The sequence below is a fragment of the Halichoeres trimaculatus genome, unplaced genomic scaffold (assembly GCF_033239565.1).
Source record: "Halichoeres trimaculatus isolate MK-OKI-2021-1 unplaced genomic scaffold, fHalTri1.1 fHalTri1_scaffold_17, whole genome shotgun sequence".
NCBI lineage: Eukaryota > Metazoa > Chordata > Actinopteri > Labriformes > Labridae > Halichoeres > Halichoeres trimaculatus.
The window spans coordinates 16,412,757-16,430,070 of NW_027437195.1; the positions used below are offsets into that span (position 1 = coordinate 16,412,757).

The window sequence follows — 17,314 nt, forward strand, 5'->3', positions numbered from 1 at the left end:
ACCTGCAGGTGAAAAGATTGAGGATACTTTTTTTACTAAGTTCTTAATCTTATGACATAGTATTTTATCTATTGTTTTGCCATTACTGTTGATTCTGTAAGTGACAATACATTCATATCACTTTTTATACATTATAAATGTAGCATCAGATCAGATAAACTATGTTCAAAAGTGTTGGTTCTTTGTATATACCTTTAAGCAAACAATGCATGTTTGGTTTTGCAAATTTTACTATCATGCATTTCATCCTTTTTCCGCACCTGATTCATCAATTAAACGCAAATATAATCGTCAGAGTAATTGATTACTACATACTAAATAATCATTAGTTGCAGCCTTAATATGTTGAAACCTTGAGTAGAAGCCTTGCACATGTAAGACATGGGGTTTGAAAAGGGGACAGAGGAAGATGCAGATCCTGATATCTTATATATTCCTCAACATATCAAGATAACACTTGTCTTGTTCTTAACCGTTGTCCCTTTTTAGAGCCTACATGATTCATCATTTCCATTTTTTCTGTTTCCTTTACCAGCCTGTGAGAAAGATGTACAGACGGTGTGTGGCAACTCTTCACCAGAGCACCTCGAGCCCTTCAAGGGGAAGATGGAGGGGTTCATCTCTGCTGGTGAGTCAAACTTTTTTAAGGGTGAAACTTAGACTGTGTCCTGGCAGCATGGGATGTAGCCTCTTCACTAACAGGTACACTTTGCCTGCCTGTCAATCAAACCAGACATTTCCTTAAACTGTCAAAACTTGTAAGTTGACTTTGAAAATAACAAAATATGAAAATATTAGTTCTCGTACTTTGTGTGATGACAGAGAAATGAGATATTCAGTCCAAAATATTTTTTTGAACCAGGCTGTAAACATGTTTATTTTTCTTTGGAGACAGCTTTTTTGAATGGATGTGTATTTGGTTTCTGATGCCTCTGCAGCCAGCCTCAAGTGGACACTTGGTGAACTGCAGTTAGCACGTCTGCACTGGCTTCATGACAAAGAGTGGTCTGTTCATGAAGTTTAGATTAACAGTTACCCCTTTAATACCATCTCACTGTACAGCAAATCTAAGTGGGACGTAGCTGAGAAGGAGACCCTTGCAGTAAGGGGAGTTTTTTTTTTTTTATTGATTTAAAGCTGGCTCTGTTTCTTTTTACATGATATCTCACATATGCTGTTAGTATGAAGTGTTAGCAGAAACATGATGAGCCTTAATGGGCACAAATTGAGTTATTTCTAATGGCATTACTGTGTCCTTTGGTGTAGTCTATCTTGATCATATTGTAATAATGGAGAAAAAACAGTCAGAAATGACCCTTCAGTATCAGAGGATACTAACAAATGACTTTAAAAATCATCCTTTTAAATTCTAGCATTCTATTTCAAAATAAATATTTCTTTTTTTGTGTTCTTATTAGACTTGATCTCACCTTCTGTGAAGTCATCGTTTGCCGTAAAGTTAAGGGAAGCCATAAATAGTATTCTCTGCCAGCACCCTCCCCTCAATCCAAGCACAATGACACACTTAAGGCCTGACCAATGTGTGCCCTTACTCCCACCCTCTGGCTGGCCTGTCCCATGTCACGCTCTTAAAAGAGCCTGAAGAAATTCTTGCTGTCTTCAAAGATGAAACAGTACTTTTGACAGAGGATTTACAGCCGAGGAGATAGTCATTAAAACTGAGCTTTCAGAGCAAGAAAAGCCCCGTGTTTGCCCCGATGCCCGGCATGGGACCTTTAAAAAGAGGAAGGTATAATTATGTTTTTTGCCGTGTCAGTCAGCTGGGTGGTGCAGATTCTGCCTCTCAGTGCATGTGTGTGTGTGTGTTTTGTTCTTGCTGGGAGAGGGCGTCTTGGTGCACTGTAAGACAGCATGAGGACAGGAGTCAACAGGCCTGTAGAAGGGATCACATTGCCTCTAACATGGTTCTCATGTACTCTCAGCTTCCATAAAGCTGGCGGGACATCTCTGGCTGCTGCCTTGTAAAGGCTGGCTGGCCTCAGTGGATCAGGCTCAGGGACCACCAGGACTGGGGAAGAGCAACCTCAATCTTACTATCTAGTCTGTCCCCTAACCCAACTGGACTCCTGATTTGGTCTTTTGCTTGCATTTTGTTGTTTTTAGCTATTAATTGAAAATATAGCACAGAGTATGTTCATTTTGAGCTATTTTAAAGCATTGCTACTGTTGTTTTCTCAGAAGCAAAAACACAACTTTATAAATAAGTAGAGCTTCTGCCATCATCTAAGTAATAGTCCACGGTGGCCAAAAGACATCCATGCTGCTCTATGGTAATGTTGTTGAAACTTTATCATTCAGAAAGACAGTACAAAGCTCAAACAGGCACCACACCTCCTCTTTAATCAGTTATAGTGGCAAATTGCAATCTATTACTACTCTCATTTTTGTTTTAAGATGTTACAAATTTATCCAGCTACCAAAAAACAAGAAAATTAGGTACCAAGATACTAGCTATGGCTAAGTCACAGAAGTGGTACATGGTTTGGTGGTTTTGGTGGAAGATTTCATTGTGCTCCAGACTTGTTTGAGTTTGACTTGTTGAAAATCTTTGATGTTTAAAGCTAGGGTCTTCACTTGTTAGTAAACACAAATTCAAATTGGGCTCCTCCTCCTTGGCTCAGTGCCAGCGGCAGCGCACACCTACAGCCCTAGACCATGACTATGTGAACACATTCACCAGCCCAGCAACCACTGGCAGCATCATCAACCACAGGTGCAGCCGTGCACCTGACTTAGCATGTTAGCTAAACACTGGGTTATTTAACTTATACCTAGTTAGCAGAAAGCCAACTTGTGTCCCTCTTTGACAGAGCTGCTCTCCAAGTGCCTGAAAGTGATTAAAAGTCCAGCCAAGCTTCACCCTCTTTTAGAAAAAAGCTTATTTTGTTTGGCGTTTGGTTGTGCTTTTCTTGCTCCGTGCTATGTCATAGCCATTCAGGATAGCCTTTTCCACTAGCCAATCAACATGCAAAGTCACTTGCACACTGTTTGCAGGAACTTTCTAAACAGCTGTGTGTTTTTGCATCCAGAGTCTGTGCTGCTCTTATTTAAGTAGATCCACCACGCCATTGTTCTCATGAGTTTATCCACCATAAGTCACCCTGAAATTTTTCCCAAGCTTTGTTCAGTATCACTGAATATTTGAAAGCTATTAAAACCTCTGTGACTGCCACTGGCTACAAATTAGACCTGGTTTCCAATGGTACATCTTGAACATAAACTTTCCAATGGAATACTTGTAAACCTCTCTATCATAAACAGAATTCCTCGAGCTGTTGCTTGTGCGTCGGTGAGAAGCAGTGTGTAATCATTGTTCGTGATGATTCCATGACTTCAAAAGGCAAAACAAAGCAACAGTCCTCACATCAAACACAGCTGAAGCTCTTAAACTCTGACTCATCGGCAAATGCGTGAACTTCTCATGCAGGTAAATGTTCCAGAGTCCGACCGCAGACTCATGTGTTTGACACATGATTTTAGATATCATAATTAACTATCAGGAAGCAGCGCTGAAAACGACATCATCACAAAAACAGCCATTTAGCTTCTTCCTCTGTCTAGAGGATCAAAGTATACCAGTGATCAACACTTTGTTTGGAGACTTGTGGTTCTGAGTAGCACTGACCTGTGACCCTGTGGAGACGCTCACAGCAGGAGCTGCAGGTGAACCTAAACGCCCTGCATGCTGCTTTTTATACTTGCCTGTGTGATCTCTCCCAGATCTAACAGGGGATACCTTCAGTATCTAGTGATCTGCTTTTCTGTAAGGCTGTTACTTTGTTCAGTGCATCAGTGCTGCTACTATGGTTACGAGCAAAATGTAATCTGTAAAGTAAACTGAAACCCAGACAAAAACAAACCCTTTAGTTCAGACTGCTGGTCTCATCATCAGACTTATCACCTTTTGTTTCCTCTTTTTAATAAGCTCTTTGAAACCTCTGGGGATACCCTCCGCCACATATTTTCATGTTGAAAGCGTGCCACGTCTCATTAAAAACAACTCTCCTTCATTCAGTCATCCAGCTCTGTTAGCAAGTACACATGTATCACCACATCCTCACACTTTTTTTGCTGTCAGTGAGTCACACTGAGTCCCACTTGTCCAGATGAGCAGGAATCACGTAATTCAAGCAGAATCCACAGACACTGACTGACTGAAGAGTCTGTTTTTTAAGAAGTTTTTGAGGTGGGTTGAATAAAGACAGTAAAGGGAAGCAAAATGGATGCTTCATAGGGGTCTTGAAGGTCCCCAGCATCCCTCTTGATGATGTTGTCTAGCTGCCAGGTAAAGCAGTGGTTTGGGAAAGTGTGTCAAAATTTTAAAGCCCTAATTTATTATCCCTCTCAGCATGCACATCTCATAACTTTCTAGTTAGCGACTACTGGTTTCATGTTTACACAAAGAGCCGAGGAGGAGAAACTTCACACATCCTCCCTCTTTCTCCTCGGCTTCCCGGCTCCAGTGCCACCTCTGCAGCGTTGCATCAGAGGGGTACCTCAGGCGCCAGCCTGACCCCTGCTGAGACTAACGCCATTGGTCACGGCCCCTCTTGTTGCCCCCCCTCTTCCTTGTACCCCAGACATGGTCACAACCTCCTTCATTAGGTTTACCTTCTTGCCCACATACACAAGAGAAAAAAAGAGTAAAACCAAGTGGGGTGGTTGGTTGGAGGCTTAAGCTCACCTTCTCCCAGAAGACCCCCAAACCTCTCTTTGAACAATTTTTGGAGACTTCCCGCTCTTAAATCTTCAAGCAGAAAGGTCCCCCATCATTGTAAAAGGGATGAATCTGGAAAAATGCAATAAATCTGAGATCACAGGCTCTCTCTGGCCCTAGATAAATTCTTGCACCTCGGCCTGGCCCGCCGCACACATCTGCCTTGCATTTGTACACTTTTACATGGCAGGAGTCCACAGGAGCCTGCAGTTCCCAAGCCTCCATGCTCAACCCTGCACCTCTGCTACAGCTCTGCTCAGAACATGCACATGGATGTCACCACAACACACACTTCTACTCCAACACACATCTCCACAAACAGACCCCTGCTCCCCACCCTGAGCACAGGCGTCACAGGCTCACACTCTCATGCGTCAACACACAGAGGCAAATCAAACTTTACAATGTGCTGAACTGTCACTTGGAACAACACACTTGCTGCTAAATGACATCTTAACCCAGAGTCTGTCTCCTTCTTTTTTTTCTCCACTAACAACTCAGACAGGCTTTTGAACGGAGCGCCCCCAACTGGGACCAGACTTTGAATCTGAATCTGTTTTTTGAATCAGTGAAAGTCCCATAATGTGCCCCCTTGACCTAAATGTGTTATTCTCTCTCTGATTCACAGCTCAAAAGGATCATTCAGCTGAAGAGGACCGTCTCAATAATGCACAGAAAAGGTAAGAGAGCAACTCACAGGTTTAGTGCACTCAGAATTTCAAATAAAAGTTTTTGAGTTTGTCACTTAGACTGCATTATATAGCTGGTAAAGAGTAAGAGTTAACCATTTAAAGGAATATTCCTGCTCTTTGTGGATCATTTCTGCTCTATTTGTTGAAACAGCACATTTCTATCCTTCCACCTGAAGCACACTGATTAGCTGTGGGTCTGCCGGCTTCAAAAGAGACAAAAATACAGCTAGTTTAAAAAAACTAGAAAATCACTCAGAGAGCGCAGACCTCCATCAAGCATATTGTGATTGTCACCAACACTTTAGTCCTACTTTAATGTTATACTCCCTTTCAGCAGACTGTCTGCTACAATTTGGTGTCAGTTGCAGGTTTGTACTATAATTTGTTTCCTAACAGTGTTGAAAATTATTATGAAAACAGCCCTATCTCACAATGACAAAGAATCCTTTAAAAAATCCTGGATCCAGACGTTGATCCAGACCACCTCCAAAATTTAATCACTTCTTCCTTATCCCATTTTGAACATTTTCTGAAAATTTCATCAAGATCCGTTTGTTACTTTTTGAGTTATGTTGTTCACAGACAGACTAACAAACTCTCCCAAAAACATAACCTCCTTAGTGAAGGTAATGAATCTGACAATGCCATGCTCTCAGTGAACCGTAAGGGACAGGAGAGAAGTTTCTGTGTTAACAGGAAAGTATAAAGATCCTGAGTTACCTGGTGAGGCAGGTGTTTTAACTCTGAGCCAATGAACTGAGAGAGCTACTGCTCTATCAATGGGACTTGCTATAACAGCAATATTTCAGGACCTTTTTGAATCAGAGGATACCAGTGGATCCCATGCGCTGCAGTTTAAATCACTCCCCATCCACAATTCTTTACCTCACGGAAAGCTGCTGTTTCACCAGATGTGCAGCAATTCCAGAAGTGTTGTGGATACAGAAAACAAGATCCCGCTCAGCAGGTTTGTAGCCCATGTCATTTCAACCATGGGTCTCATCACGTAGTTATATTTGTGAAGAGGTGCAATCCAGGCTATGCATGTAGGCTTCTGCATGATAGAGCTACACAGTCCTACATCGCTTCAGTGTGGAATTATAAACAGAGCTTTAGCTGTTGAAGGGAAGACTTGACTAAAACAAACTCCACAGTCATTATTCTGTCAGTGGGATAATGAGCAGCATAAAGTTATGTCAAGCTGAGATGAAAACAATCAGAATATATCAGTGTACTTTGTGAAGTTAGGTCGACTTGACAGCTGATCAGTGCACTGCAAAAATACCTGAATAGGGCGTATTCTTTCAATGACATTAGTAATTGGATCGAAGTTTCTTGAAATTGGCTGAATTGCGTGCTGGAGCTGACCCCTTGCCCAGCTTCTGTTCCCGTTCTCCAGCCAGTTTCTCAACAAAGGGGCCGGGCTGACTGCAATCCCCTGTGGGTTATACTCTCACTTTTGACAAGAACCTCATACAACCCCTCGTACAGAAAACAAACAAACTGTCCCTTTAAGTACAGATGATGGAATTCTCCACAATTTGCATTGAAGAGAAATAAACAAGACGCCAGTGCTCACCAGAATCACAGCGGACTTTAACACACCCTCAACATGCTTGAAAGCCCAGCACTTCCTCCCCTGCAGTTCCTATCATTCTTATCTGCCATGTTTTGCGCAGAAGACTCCCAAGAGATTTCTGAGAGGCATCTGATTTATAGGCATAAGACACGCTGTCCGAGTGAAATCATATCTGGAGCACTTCATATTGGAAAAAGATGGTGGAGCAGACAAACAAAGTGAATGGATTATTTTTGTCATGTTTGGATAGAGAGCAGAGTTGTTTGCCTTATTTTCTAACACTCCCACCTTGGAAATGAATCATGAAAGCTCAGGAAGGAGAAAGTGAAAGACGCTGGACACAGAGAAATGGAAACCATAAACAATTTAGATATTGATAGCTTTTGACAAAACAATAACTCAGTGAGTGTTTCCAAATTCTTCATTTTTATTTTGCTCTTTTTAAGCCAAGAGGACTGCTGGGGGACTTGTGCAGCTCTCACTGTCAGTCCTGGCCTCTCAGATATCACCATGGACTTGGACCTCCACATTTCTGGGTGTTTGTGTGTGCTGCCTCGTGCCAGTGACACCACTGTAATGAAGGCGTTGAACTTGAGGTGGAATATTGATCAAAAGGGCCCAGCAACTGACAGCACCTTTGTTTTTAATGAACTTTTCCTTTAATTTCATCTAAAGAGGGGGCTGGCTGACTGGCGCTAGGTAGAGCAGAAGTTAGGAGGGGAATGGGTGGGGGCCTTTTTTCTCAGGTTCCCACAGAGTCACCTCGTAAAAGTGACACGCTGTTGATGAATATGGGCGTCAGCGGGCTCACCGGGCCCTGGGTGGGCTCACACATCTGCGCTGGACGAGGGATCCTCATACACAGCAGCAGCAGAGGTCCACAAACAATTTGGCTGGGTGTTAATAATTTAAATAGACAACACATCTTCAGTGTTACCCAACACCCCTGACACGTCCTCTAAGTGTGGTTTACACGCCTGCAAGTCAAAACAAACCAACATTTAGGAGAATCAAGTCTCACGACTGGAGTCAAAGATTATTAAGGAAATTAGAATAATAGATATACTCATTTATAAATTAACAAGTATTTTCACATAGAAAATTTCATTTTGTTTGAACAGTAAGTGTATATATATATATAAATATATATATATATAAATATATATATAAATATATATATATAAATATATATATATATATATATATATATATATATATATATATATATATATATATATATATATATTAATATATATATATATATATATATATATATATATTAATATATATATATATATATATATATATTAATATATATATATATATATATATATATATATATATATATAAATATATATATATTTATATATATATATATATATATATATATATATATATATATTAATATATATATAAACAAACAAAAGAGAAAGTGTTCAAAACTGATAAATAAACCATCACATCCTGAAACTAGTATTTGGTAGCCCTGCCAGAATAGAATAGAATAGAAAAGAATAGAAAATACTTAATCTATCCCCAACGGGAAATTCAGGAGGAGTCACAGCAACAATCAAGAAAACAACAGTAAGAAAGTGTATAGAAAGTGTAAAAATGTCCATAAGAAAATAGATGATGACAGCTTGTCCATTATTGTCCAGTTCAGCCAGTCTCCACCTCCACAGGGTCCAGGACTGAGCTTCTTCAGTAGTCTGTTCTGTTTCTGTCTCCTGGATCCTGTCTGCTCACAGCGGGTGTAGCTCTTCCAACGATGAATATGGGCGTTGGTGTCTGATGTTAGCTCCGTTAGCCATGTCTGTGAATAGCATGATGCTACTCTGCCCTCTGGTATTCCCTCTGTTGCTGGGTTAGCACGGCTAACTCGTCCATCTTATTGGAGATAGATCTAACGTTCCCAATAACGATGGATGGAAGGACAGGTTGATGTCATCACTTCGTAGCTCACACCTGAGAACCAGCACGTCGTCCTCACCTCCTTCTCTTTACCTTGTGGGAAACATTCGGCCTTGCACCAGTTAGCATTGTCATGCTACAGGCTGCTAACAGCTGATTTCACATGTAAACAATGCAGCCATGGTTACATGTAGGATCTCCAGACAAACACAGGAGCAAAAATAATAAAAATATCGCTTAAGACAAAACCAGTTTGGTGTCCATGACCAACAAATGAACCTTACAAAGTAATGGCCCACACCAAATTCAGAGATGACACAAAAAGAGATGAAAAAATAAAAATTGTCCCATTGTTCTTGAATTACTGCTTTTAATTCTTCTTTATTTTGGGGTTTACTCTGTTAAGCAGACTTTTAGATAATTCACCACAGATTTTCAGTGGGTCTCATGTCTTGTCTCATGATCTTGTTGAACATCCAGATTTTCCTTGACGGAACAGAGTGTGCGCAGAAGGGAGTATGTGAGTTTGTAGAATGGAACAATACTCATTAGAGTACATTGTGCAGCACTTGTGTATCCCCAAACCATGATACTGCCTCCACCATGCTGTCAGTAGGTACTGTACCTGCTATAGAAATGCTCCACCTGGCCTTCTGTAATTTAAAAAGACAGAGCAAAAATATTAAATATTTTTAGTCTTAGATATAAGATTAATGAGGAACTTTAAATGAGTCTGTAGATGAGCAACAACCGTACTGAAGATACTTATAATGTATATGGAAATACTGGTGATAGCATTTGCCCTGTGCTGTGTTGATACATAACAAATCTATTTGCCAAATTTGTGCAACAGATATTCAGTTCAATTTTTAATCACATTTCTTATTCCCTCTTTTTCCACTAATTTGACCCTGGAGAACCAGCCTGCTTTTTACAGGCCCTGAATAAATCCCTTTATGTCTGGAATACAACAAGAAACACATGTGCATAGTTTACAAATACAAATTAACATGCTGGTCTGGGTAAGATGGGGTTTTCTTTACTCAAATACACATGAAAACATGAGATCGTCTATGTTCAGGGTTTAAATGCCGACATATGTCTGAGATGATGCTTTGTTGTACCTGCAGTGTTTTCTTTTTTTAACTTTCACCCAAACGCCACATGTTGTATTCTGGCTGTTGATCCAGAAGAACCAAAACGCTACCAGGCTGTGCAGAGAACAGGATGTGTTCAGCTGTAAAATGAAACCATCAGAAAGCCTTTTGAGAGAAAGTTAGTTCTGCATTGTGGTCCACCCGAGTTGATGCTGATGCCTTTTCTTCAACATGTAGTCTTAATCGGTCCCCTCCATGTTTGGGCTCCAGTGAGGTTTTCTGGTTCTGTCCTCAGTTCCGTCTCATTAAGTTTGCTTCTCCCACATCATGCTCAATTTCATCTGGCCCCCGCAGTCACCATGCAGTTTATGGTTTCAGAGATGCCAGTTAGTTTATTATTCTGCTCGGGTATTGTGTGAGGACTTGGTGCCTCAGCTGAATCAGACAACAACACAGTGTTAACTTGTGTAATCTTTAAACTGAGGAAACAGAAGAATCCAGTGATGACTGTTTGACTATTTCTCTGATTCTCATGGCTGATCATGGTTTTGTAATGTCTCCTTTTTTTCTAGCTGTCAGTGAAGAATGCCAGCTGTGGGTGCTGCAGTAAACCATCTCACGGCAATGGCATCATAATGTAGATTACAGAAGTGTGTGTTTGTTTGCATGTGTGCACAAGTGGAATTCCTCTGCGCCTGTGAATGAACAAAGGTCTGCTTGATTGTGTTTATGTTTTGTAGGTACACTCACATGTGTGGGTGTGCTTGCATCTGTTTTCAGTAAATCTTTGTGTATCTGCTTGTTGCACATGCTCAGAAGGGGAAAAGGAAAAGCACGGATGCTTGATTTGTGCGTTCTTTGACATGATGACCCAGGGTCAGGAGAGGAGCTGATAGAGAGGAGACCCTGTTCATCATGCCAGACCTGACCAGCTGCAGCAAAGGTCTGTTTGGTCAGTCTAAACGTGGAAGAGCCTCTGATTTCTTTTGTAGCGTACAGAATGATCTACAGCGAAATGACGCATCACTGGGAAATGTGAAGCAGGCTCACGCAGGAGCCCTTTTTGTCTCCAGCTTTCAGCAACGCCGTCTGGGCAGCATATTGTACTCTTTGACTTTCCCTGAACATGTCTTGGATTAGCGTCGCCAAAAGCCACCTAGCATCTGGAGGTCAGGGCTGATCGAGGTGTCAATGGGACGAGGAGCATTTCTTGAATCATAGCACTCTTTAATCAGCTCTTTGACAGGCAGGGCTTGAAAATGTCTTTCATGTCTGGGTTTGGGGAATCTGAAGGAGCAGGCTGGGTTCAGGTTTGCTTACAACTGCTTCTGGGAGAAGAGCTGGCCAGAGTCAGATCTGTGAGCAGAAATCCAGAAGCTGTTACTCACAAAGATCCATTGGATCTTTATGTTTTTGTTCATGCATATCTGCCTGATTGGGCTCACATGTGTGTGTGTCATATCACATCTTTGATTGTCTGCTAGTGAATATGTTTCTGGAGATGTACGAGTTTAACAGTAGTGTGTGTGTTTTAGGGTCTGTATGTGTGTGGAGTGTGGAGGAGCAGCAGCCTTTTCTTGGCTCTCTCTGCCTCCTCTGGCAGTCTCCTCCTGTGGCTGAGGAGGTCAATGTGATAATGGAGTTGCTGCGACTGGCTCTCCCCTGTGGCCCAGCAGGGTGGACACTCTCCCTCCAGCTCTCTTTTTCACCTCTTCATCCCACTCTCCATCCATCATAATCTGTGCCTGTGCTGGATCCTCGTACCCTCCATTTGTCTCTTTCTCGCTCGTACGCACCTTAGCTCCCCTGTTCTGTTTGACCTCTCTGTTTATAACTTAACTTGTGAATCTGGCTCAGTTTCCTGAAACACTCTGTTGTTTATGTTTGAGATTATTTATGAGTGATAAGACAACACTGTTTGTGCCTCTGCTCTGTTTCCACCCACAGTTTCCAGGACATGGTGAGCTTCTTCGGGGTTAAGCCAAAATCCGGGGAGAAGGAGGTGGTACCGAGTTACGTTTTCATGCTTTGGTACGAATTCTGCAACGACTTCAAGAACGCCTGGGTGCGACAGAGCAAAAATATCTCCAAAGAAAGGTGGGTTAAAAGCCGAACATAAATTTTATTTTGTATGTTTAAGAAAAACTTGGATTAGTTTACATCTCAAGAGAAGTGTTGCACAACCTATCTGGAAAATGAGCCTCATGATGTCAGATTTGTAAGACATGTTGAAAGACACATGGCTGTGTTACAAGTTTGAGACGAGGCGTGCAAAGAGTTAATATTTCAAATTGATCACTGATAGATCTGAGTTGTATTGTAGGGTTTGTAGGTTGAAGTAGTAATCTTATAGGCATATGTGTGCAGTTTTTGTGCATAGGGGTCAAATATAAAATAATAGAATAAAAAAAGCACAAACTTTGATTTAAACAGCTTCAGTGTGAAACAAAATAGCTCCGATGTGACAAGCTACTTTAGCATTGTTGCTTTAGATTAGCTCTCTTAATTTCTCTCAGAGCTAGCTTTGGTGTAGTCGTTTTTTTTATGTTAAAAAAAAATGGTCTGTGTCCACCTTTTTTTTTTTTTTTTTGAACTGACAGTGCCTACTCTATTTTTTTCTTATATAATTTATTACAGTTTAGAGTTTTCAGCATCCTAGGAGCAAAATCACCCTCATCTGTCAAGATCAATGGTTCCAAGACAACAGTGAAACGTGATGCAGGAAACCATGTGGGTGTTGTTATTTCTGAATAGATGGTCTAGGGTTGTTTTTAGTGGAAATCAAATTAGGAAGGGCTGAGACCTTTAATATCTACAAAGTCAACAACAATAACCAAGGACAAACTATTCAGATTTGTATATTTAAGAGACAGTCTTTGGGGTCTGAGCTGCTCCTAATGCTAGAGCAGGATCCTTATCCCTTTCTTTAGTCTAATTTGTAGAATAATCTTTCATCATAGCAAGCATAAAGCACACAGAATAATTTTGAAAAGACTTGTTTCTGTCTGTCAGGGAGCTGAAGTGTTGCGGTAGGTAAACTGTAAATGTGGGTGATGAGCTCTCATAATCCAGGGTTGAGGTCAATACCAGCTCAAAAAAACACAGTCAGTGAACACAGGCCCTTGTTAGCAGCTTAACTCACGACACTTCACAAACAGCTTTCCAAACATTTCCAGTTCCTCAGCTCACTGGGCACCATGTCAAATGAGCACCCATGACGCTGGAGTGATGAGAAGTTGCTGGTTAGGAATTAAATCATAGGGGGAGGCCATCAAAGAGGAGGCGAGCAGGAGTAGCCGAGGCCTCAGCTCTTTGTCCCAAGGATTGAGGCCTGAGGCCGCGTTTACACGACACCGTTTCATCTGAAACGCTAAAACGCAGCGAAAACGCAGGACTGAAAACACTGTAGTGAGAATGCCAGGCCTGTAGTTGGCGCTATAACTGTCTTGTCAAGAAGCCACTTTTGGGAGACCGCCACTGAAGTAGAGTTGAGCCGATTATCTGGTGTATCGGGGAATACCAAGTGCAAAAGTGTAGCAACAGATGCACATTTTGTTTGTCGACAGTCAGCAGATCGAGCAGCACAAGCACAACACAGTAGTTCGTTACGACCGTAACAACGGTACTGTTGTACTGCTGCATGCACTCGCGTGAGGCGGAGTGTGACGTCAGCGTTTCCACTGAAAACGCCAGCTTACTGCTTACACGGCAACGGTGTCAGGAGCGTTTCAGAAAATTCCCACTCTGGAGGCCGTTTTCAAAAGTTAGTGTTTGAGGTAGGCTGAAACGCCGTTTCCGTTTAAACGCAAGGCTGAAACGCAACAAAACTTTTGCGTTCAATCCTAAAACCATTGTCGTTAAAACGGCCCCTGATGTATGATGTTTCCTCTGACCTGAGGTGTCATGTTGGGGCTGAATTCCACTGAGGGACAGCAGACCCTCCTGGCTGCCGCCTGGGTTTACTAGTCAGCGGACTGAGGGCGCGCGGCCCTCGTGTTATCGTTGAACTGATTAGCACAGTAATAAGCTGTGAGCCGGACACTCAGGACAGCTGCACGTGCAGCGATAATGACAGTGCAAGAGCATAAACCAGGAGAGAAAGTCACATCAAAGTGTAAATACAGTGTGGTGCCTTCATGGTTCATCACACTGAACACGCTGAAAAACTTAATGCCTTCCTCTGTGGATCCACGCACCCTCTCTTAATTGTACACTCGGTAATTGTGCCTCACATTACTCCCAGCTGATTGTGCTTACGTACAATTAACTTTATTTTAAATGGTGTTGCGCACCCATAAAAGCCAAGTGTTTTTTAAAGGCTGCCTCATTATCTCATCAACCCACTGTCATTCTCTACTGCCTCTCACTTACAGGGCTTTCACTGACCACAAACTCCTCAGAGGATCAGTGTGTCTTCCCGTGTGTGTGTGTGTGTGTGTGTGTGTGTGTGTGTGTGTGTGTGTGTGTGTGTGTGTGTGTGTGTGTGTGTAAGACTCTGCATGGCTCCATGACACGGGGTGCCCCAGGGAGATACTTAAATGTGTTGCTCTTACAAACAACTTCAGAGGGTCACTGTGATGAGAGGCTTCTGACCTTACATTGTTTTTATGAGTTGCACAAGTCCTGATTTCATGATTTAGCTGCAGAGCGCTAAGTGTGGGCTTTAAGTTGAGAAGGGGCCACGAATGTGAAGAACATGTGAATTTCTACTCTTTTCAAAGGTTGAAGGAAGCTCAAGAAAACATCAAGAAGATAACGGCGGAGAAAAGAGTTGAAACCAAGAAGATCAACGCAAACAGTCTGGTAAGAAAAGATGTGTTCACAGCAGAAAATTCTTCTTTCTTCACTTAAGTCAGTGAGCTGAACTTTCTTGTGATTTTTGCCCACAGAAAGAGAGGCTGCGGCAGAAAGAGGCCAGCGTGTCCTCGAGCTGATTGAAAAGAGAAGATTGCAGATTAAAAAGTGTTAAGGCCTCATCTCTACCATGTACAAACTGCCTCAACAACTTCAATCCCTCCTCCTTTCCTCCTAACACTCATAACCAGACCTCACCAGACTAACCATTCCCACTGCCACATCTGTACCCTTCCAACCTCCACCCGTCCCCACCGGCCTTTCGTCGATCCTCTGCCACACAGACAGAAGCTGGGTCTGCAGCGAGAATGCATGGCTGACACCACCGCGGTGATGAGAGTCTGAGGGGCCAAAGGTTGATCTCATTCATCCAGCGTGCTGTGACCTCTCAGTGGCCAGCTTGTGAAAGGTCTCAAGGGGTCAGTGGGATCCAGCTGACACATCCATGAGTTTCTATCCAGATCTGGAAGAGCTGAGACACTATTTTCTGGACATTATAGAGCAGAACATGTTTAGCGTTACGTTATCAAATAAACAGCTTAGAAAGAAAGATATCTCTGAAAGTGGATAAGATTCAGTTCTGTGTCCTCATCCACCATGGTTCATTTAAAGTCTTGTAAATACGTCATGTTGTAGGGACCGTGCAGCTTATGATGAATGATCTTTCCTCGCCTTTCAGCACGGATGAAGACACGTTGTGTATAAATGTGTGCACACTTATCAGAATGTGGTCGTTTCGTGTAGCACTGCACCAGATTGACCTCTCCTGGGTGTGAAGCAGAGAGGAGCAGGACCTGGTAGCGAGCCCTTGGCCCTGTCACACAAACACGTAGTTAAAAACATCAGAGTAACACAACAGGATTTTGGCCCTGCACTCACTCACCCCAGATATTAAATATGCATTACAGAAACGTGTAGATCCTTTACAGAGTGCTGCACGGCACGATGTGTCGTGCACACGTTGAAGCACTTTACCGCTCACAGAAGCTGTTGTCGTAGCTCGCTTGTCGCCACACTCCCCTTGGTTTGCCAAATGTGTTTTTTTCACATCTTGCACTTTTTTTGCACCTCGTTTCCTATGCAAAGGTTTTGTTCCTTGTTGTAACATTGATAAATTGCATCGCTTCAGGTTTAGATGTTTTCAATGTCTAAGAAAATGTGTTTAGCTCAGTTTTATTTTGCATATGAACGATGAAACCATGCTCCTGTAATGTTAAAAAAAAGTCTATTTATGTAAGGAAAGATTTATTTTAAGCCAAAAACGTCAGCTGTGTTCCCTTTGAGGCTGTATTTTTTTATGAGTTATGGTTGGTACTAAGAAGCAGCCTGATTGTAAAGTCAGTTGAAAGATATATTTTCACAAAGAGATCTGGAGTTATTTGCATTTATTTGAAATTATTTTGGAGAGATGAGGGTCATATATTTTGTGTAATGAGAACATTTAATCATGCCACCTGAAGCCATGTGAGTTCTTATACCTCAGATAAACTTCCAGTATCAGAGTTCCCATAAACCTGCACCTTGAATTACTTTTTTACCCTCCAAAGTCCTTCACCTGTGCCATTTATTTTGTATAAAATCTAAATATTTCATAGTTTAAACTGCTATGTTTTACTTCAGAGTAAAAAAAAAAGAGGTGAAGAATCAAAGGACCTGCTGTAGCCTCGACTGTACATGTGTCGGTTCATGTAACCTTCAGTAGCTCTCATGTAGGTGCTCTGTAATTTTATGGAATTGTTTTAAATTTCAACAATAAACTACTGGATGCGGAACAAACTGGAGTAATATTACTTAAGTTTTCTTAGTCAACGTTTCCATGTGAGCTGCTTTTAAAGCCCGGAGCTGCAGCAAGCAGATGTGATATTTATGGCAGAAAGCAGTCTTATGGAGAGGATGTGATGAGTCATAATTCACAGCATTTTCAACTAACTGTGAGTCAGAATAAAGGTATTCAATCAAACCTTTAAAACTTGTGCAGAAAGAAATAAATTAAATCCCTTATCAGGAAGATTTTTTTTTTATTTGAGAGAACCTATACTTTAGGGAGGTAAATCTTTCAAAGAGGTTTTTTAACTGTTTGGCCTGTTTGTGTTTTTTGTTCTACAAAATTCCTCCTGGATCTGGATCTGTTTAACACAGAAAGACGTTAAAAAGCTCCATCAAATTGCATTGTGTGGTGCGTTCACGTTCATTACAGAAAAATCACATATTCCCCGCTCGTTCTCCACTTTTTTAATTGTTAATTTACACCTGTAGGGCCTCCAGCTCAGCCTGTTTTTTTTTTTTTCAAATTATCAAAACAGTCACACAGAATGACCGTTATGATAAAGATCAAGGATTTGGAGGAAATTCAGTTTTTAAATGTTACATCCAGATCAGAAAAAAACCCTCGTAAAATCTTCGATCTGTTACAGCAGATATAGATCTGTAAAACTTTTTTTTT

The 17,314-nt window shown here is 41.6% G+C and overlaps 1 protein-coding gene across 2 annotated transcripts in view; it reads left to right on the forward strand.

Annotated features, from left to right (window-relative positions):
- Nucleotides 1–16,692, forward strand: part of LOC141806337 (formin) — a 59,006-nt gene extending 42,314 nt beyond the window's left edge. The window contains exons 15-19 of one of the 2 annotated variants that reach the window (XM_074691789.1): nucleotides 536–628; nucleotides 5,367–5,418; nucleotides 11,965–12,114; nucleotides 14,739–14,820; nucleotides 14,907–16,670. In XM_074691789.1, the coding sequence (XP_074547890.1) occupies nucleotides 536–628; nucleotides 5,367–5,418; nucleotides 11,965–12,114; nucleotides 14,739–14,820; nucleotides 14,907–14,951 (422 nt within the window). In that variant the 3' untranslated portion in view covers nucleotides 14,952–16,670. Of the gene's footprint in view, nucleotides 1–535; nucleotides 629–5,366; nucleotides 5,419–11,964; nucleotides 12,115–14,738; nucleotides 14,821–14,906 lie in introns of both variants that reach the window. The other variant, XM_074691790.1, reaches the window with a different exon arrangement.
- Nucleotides 16,693–17,314: the final 622 nt, after the last annotated feature.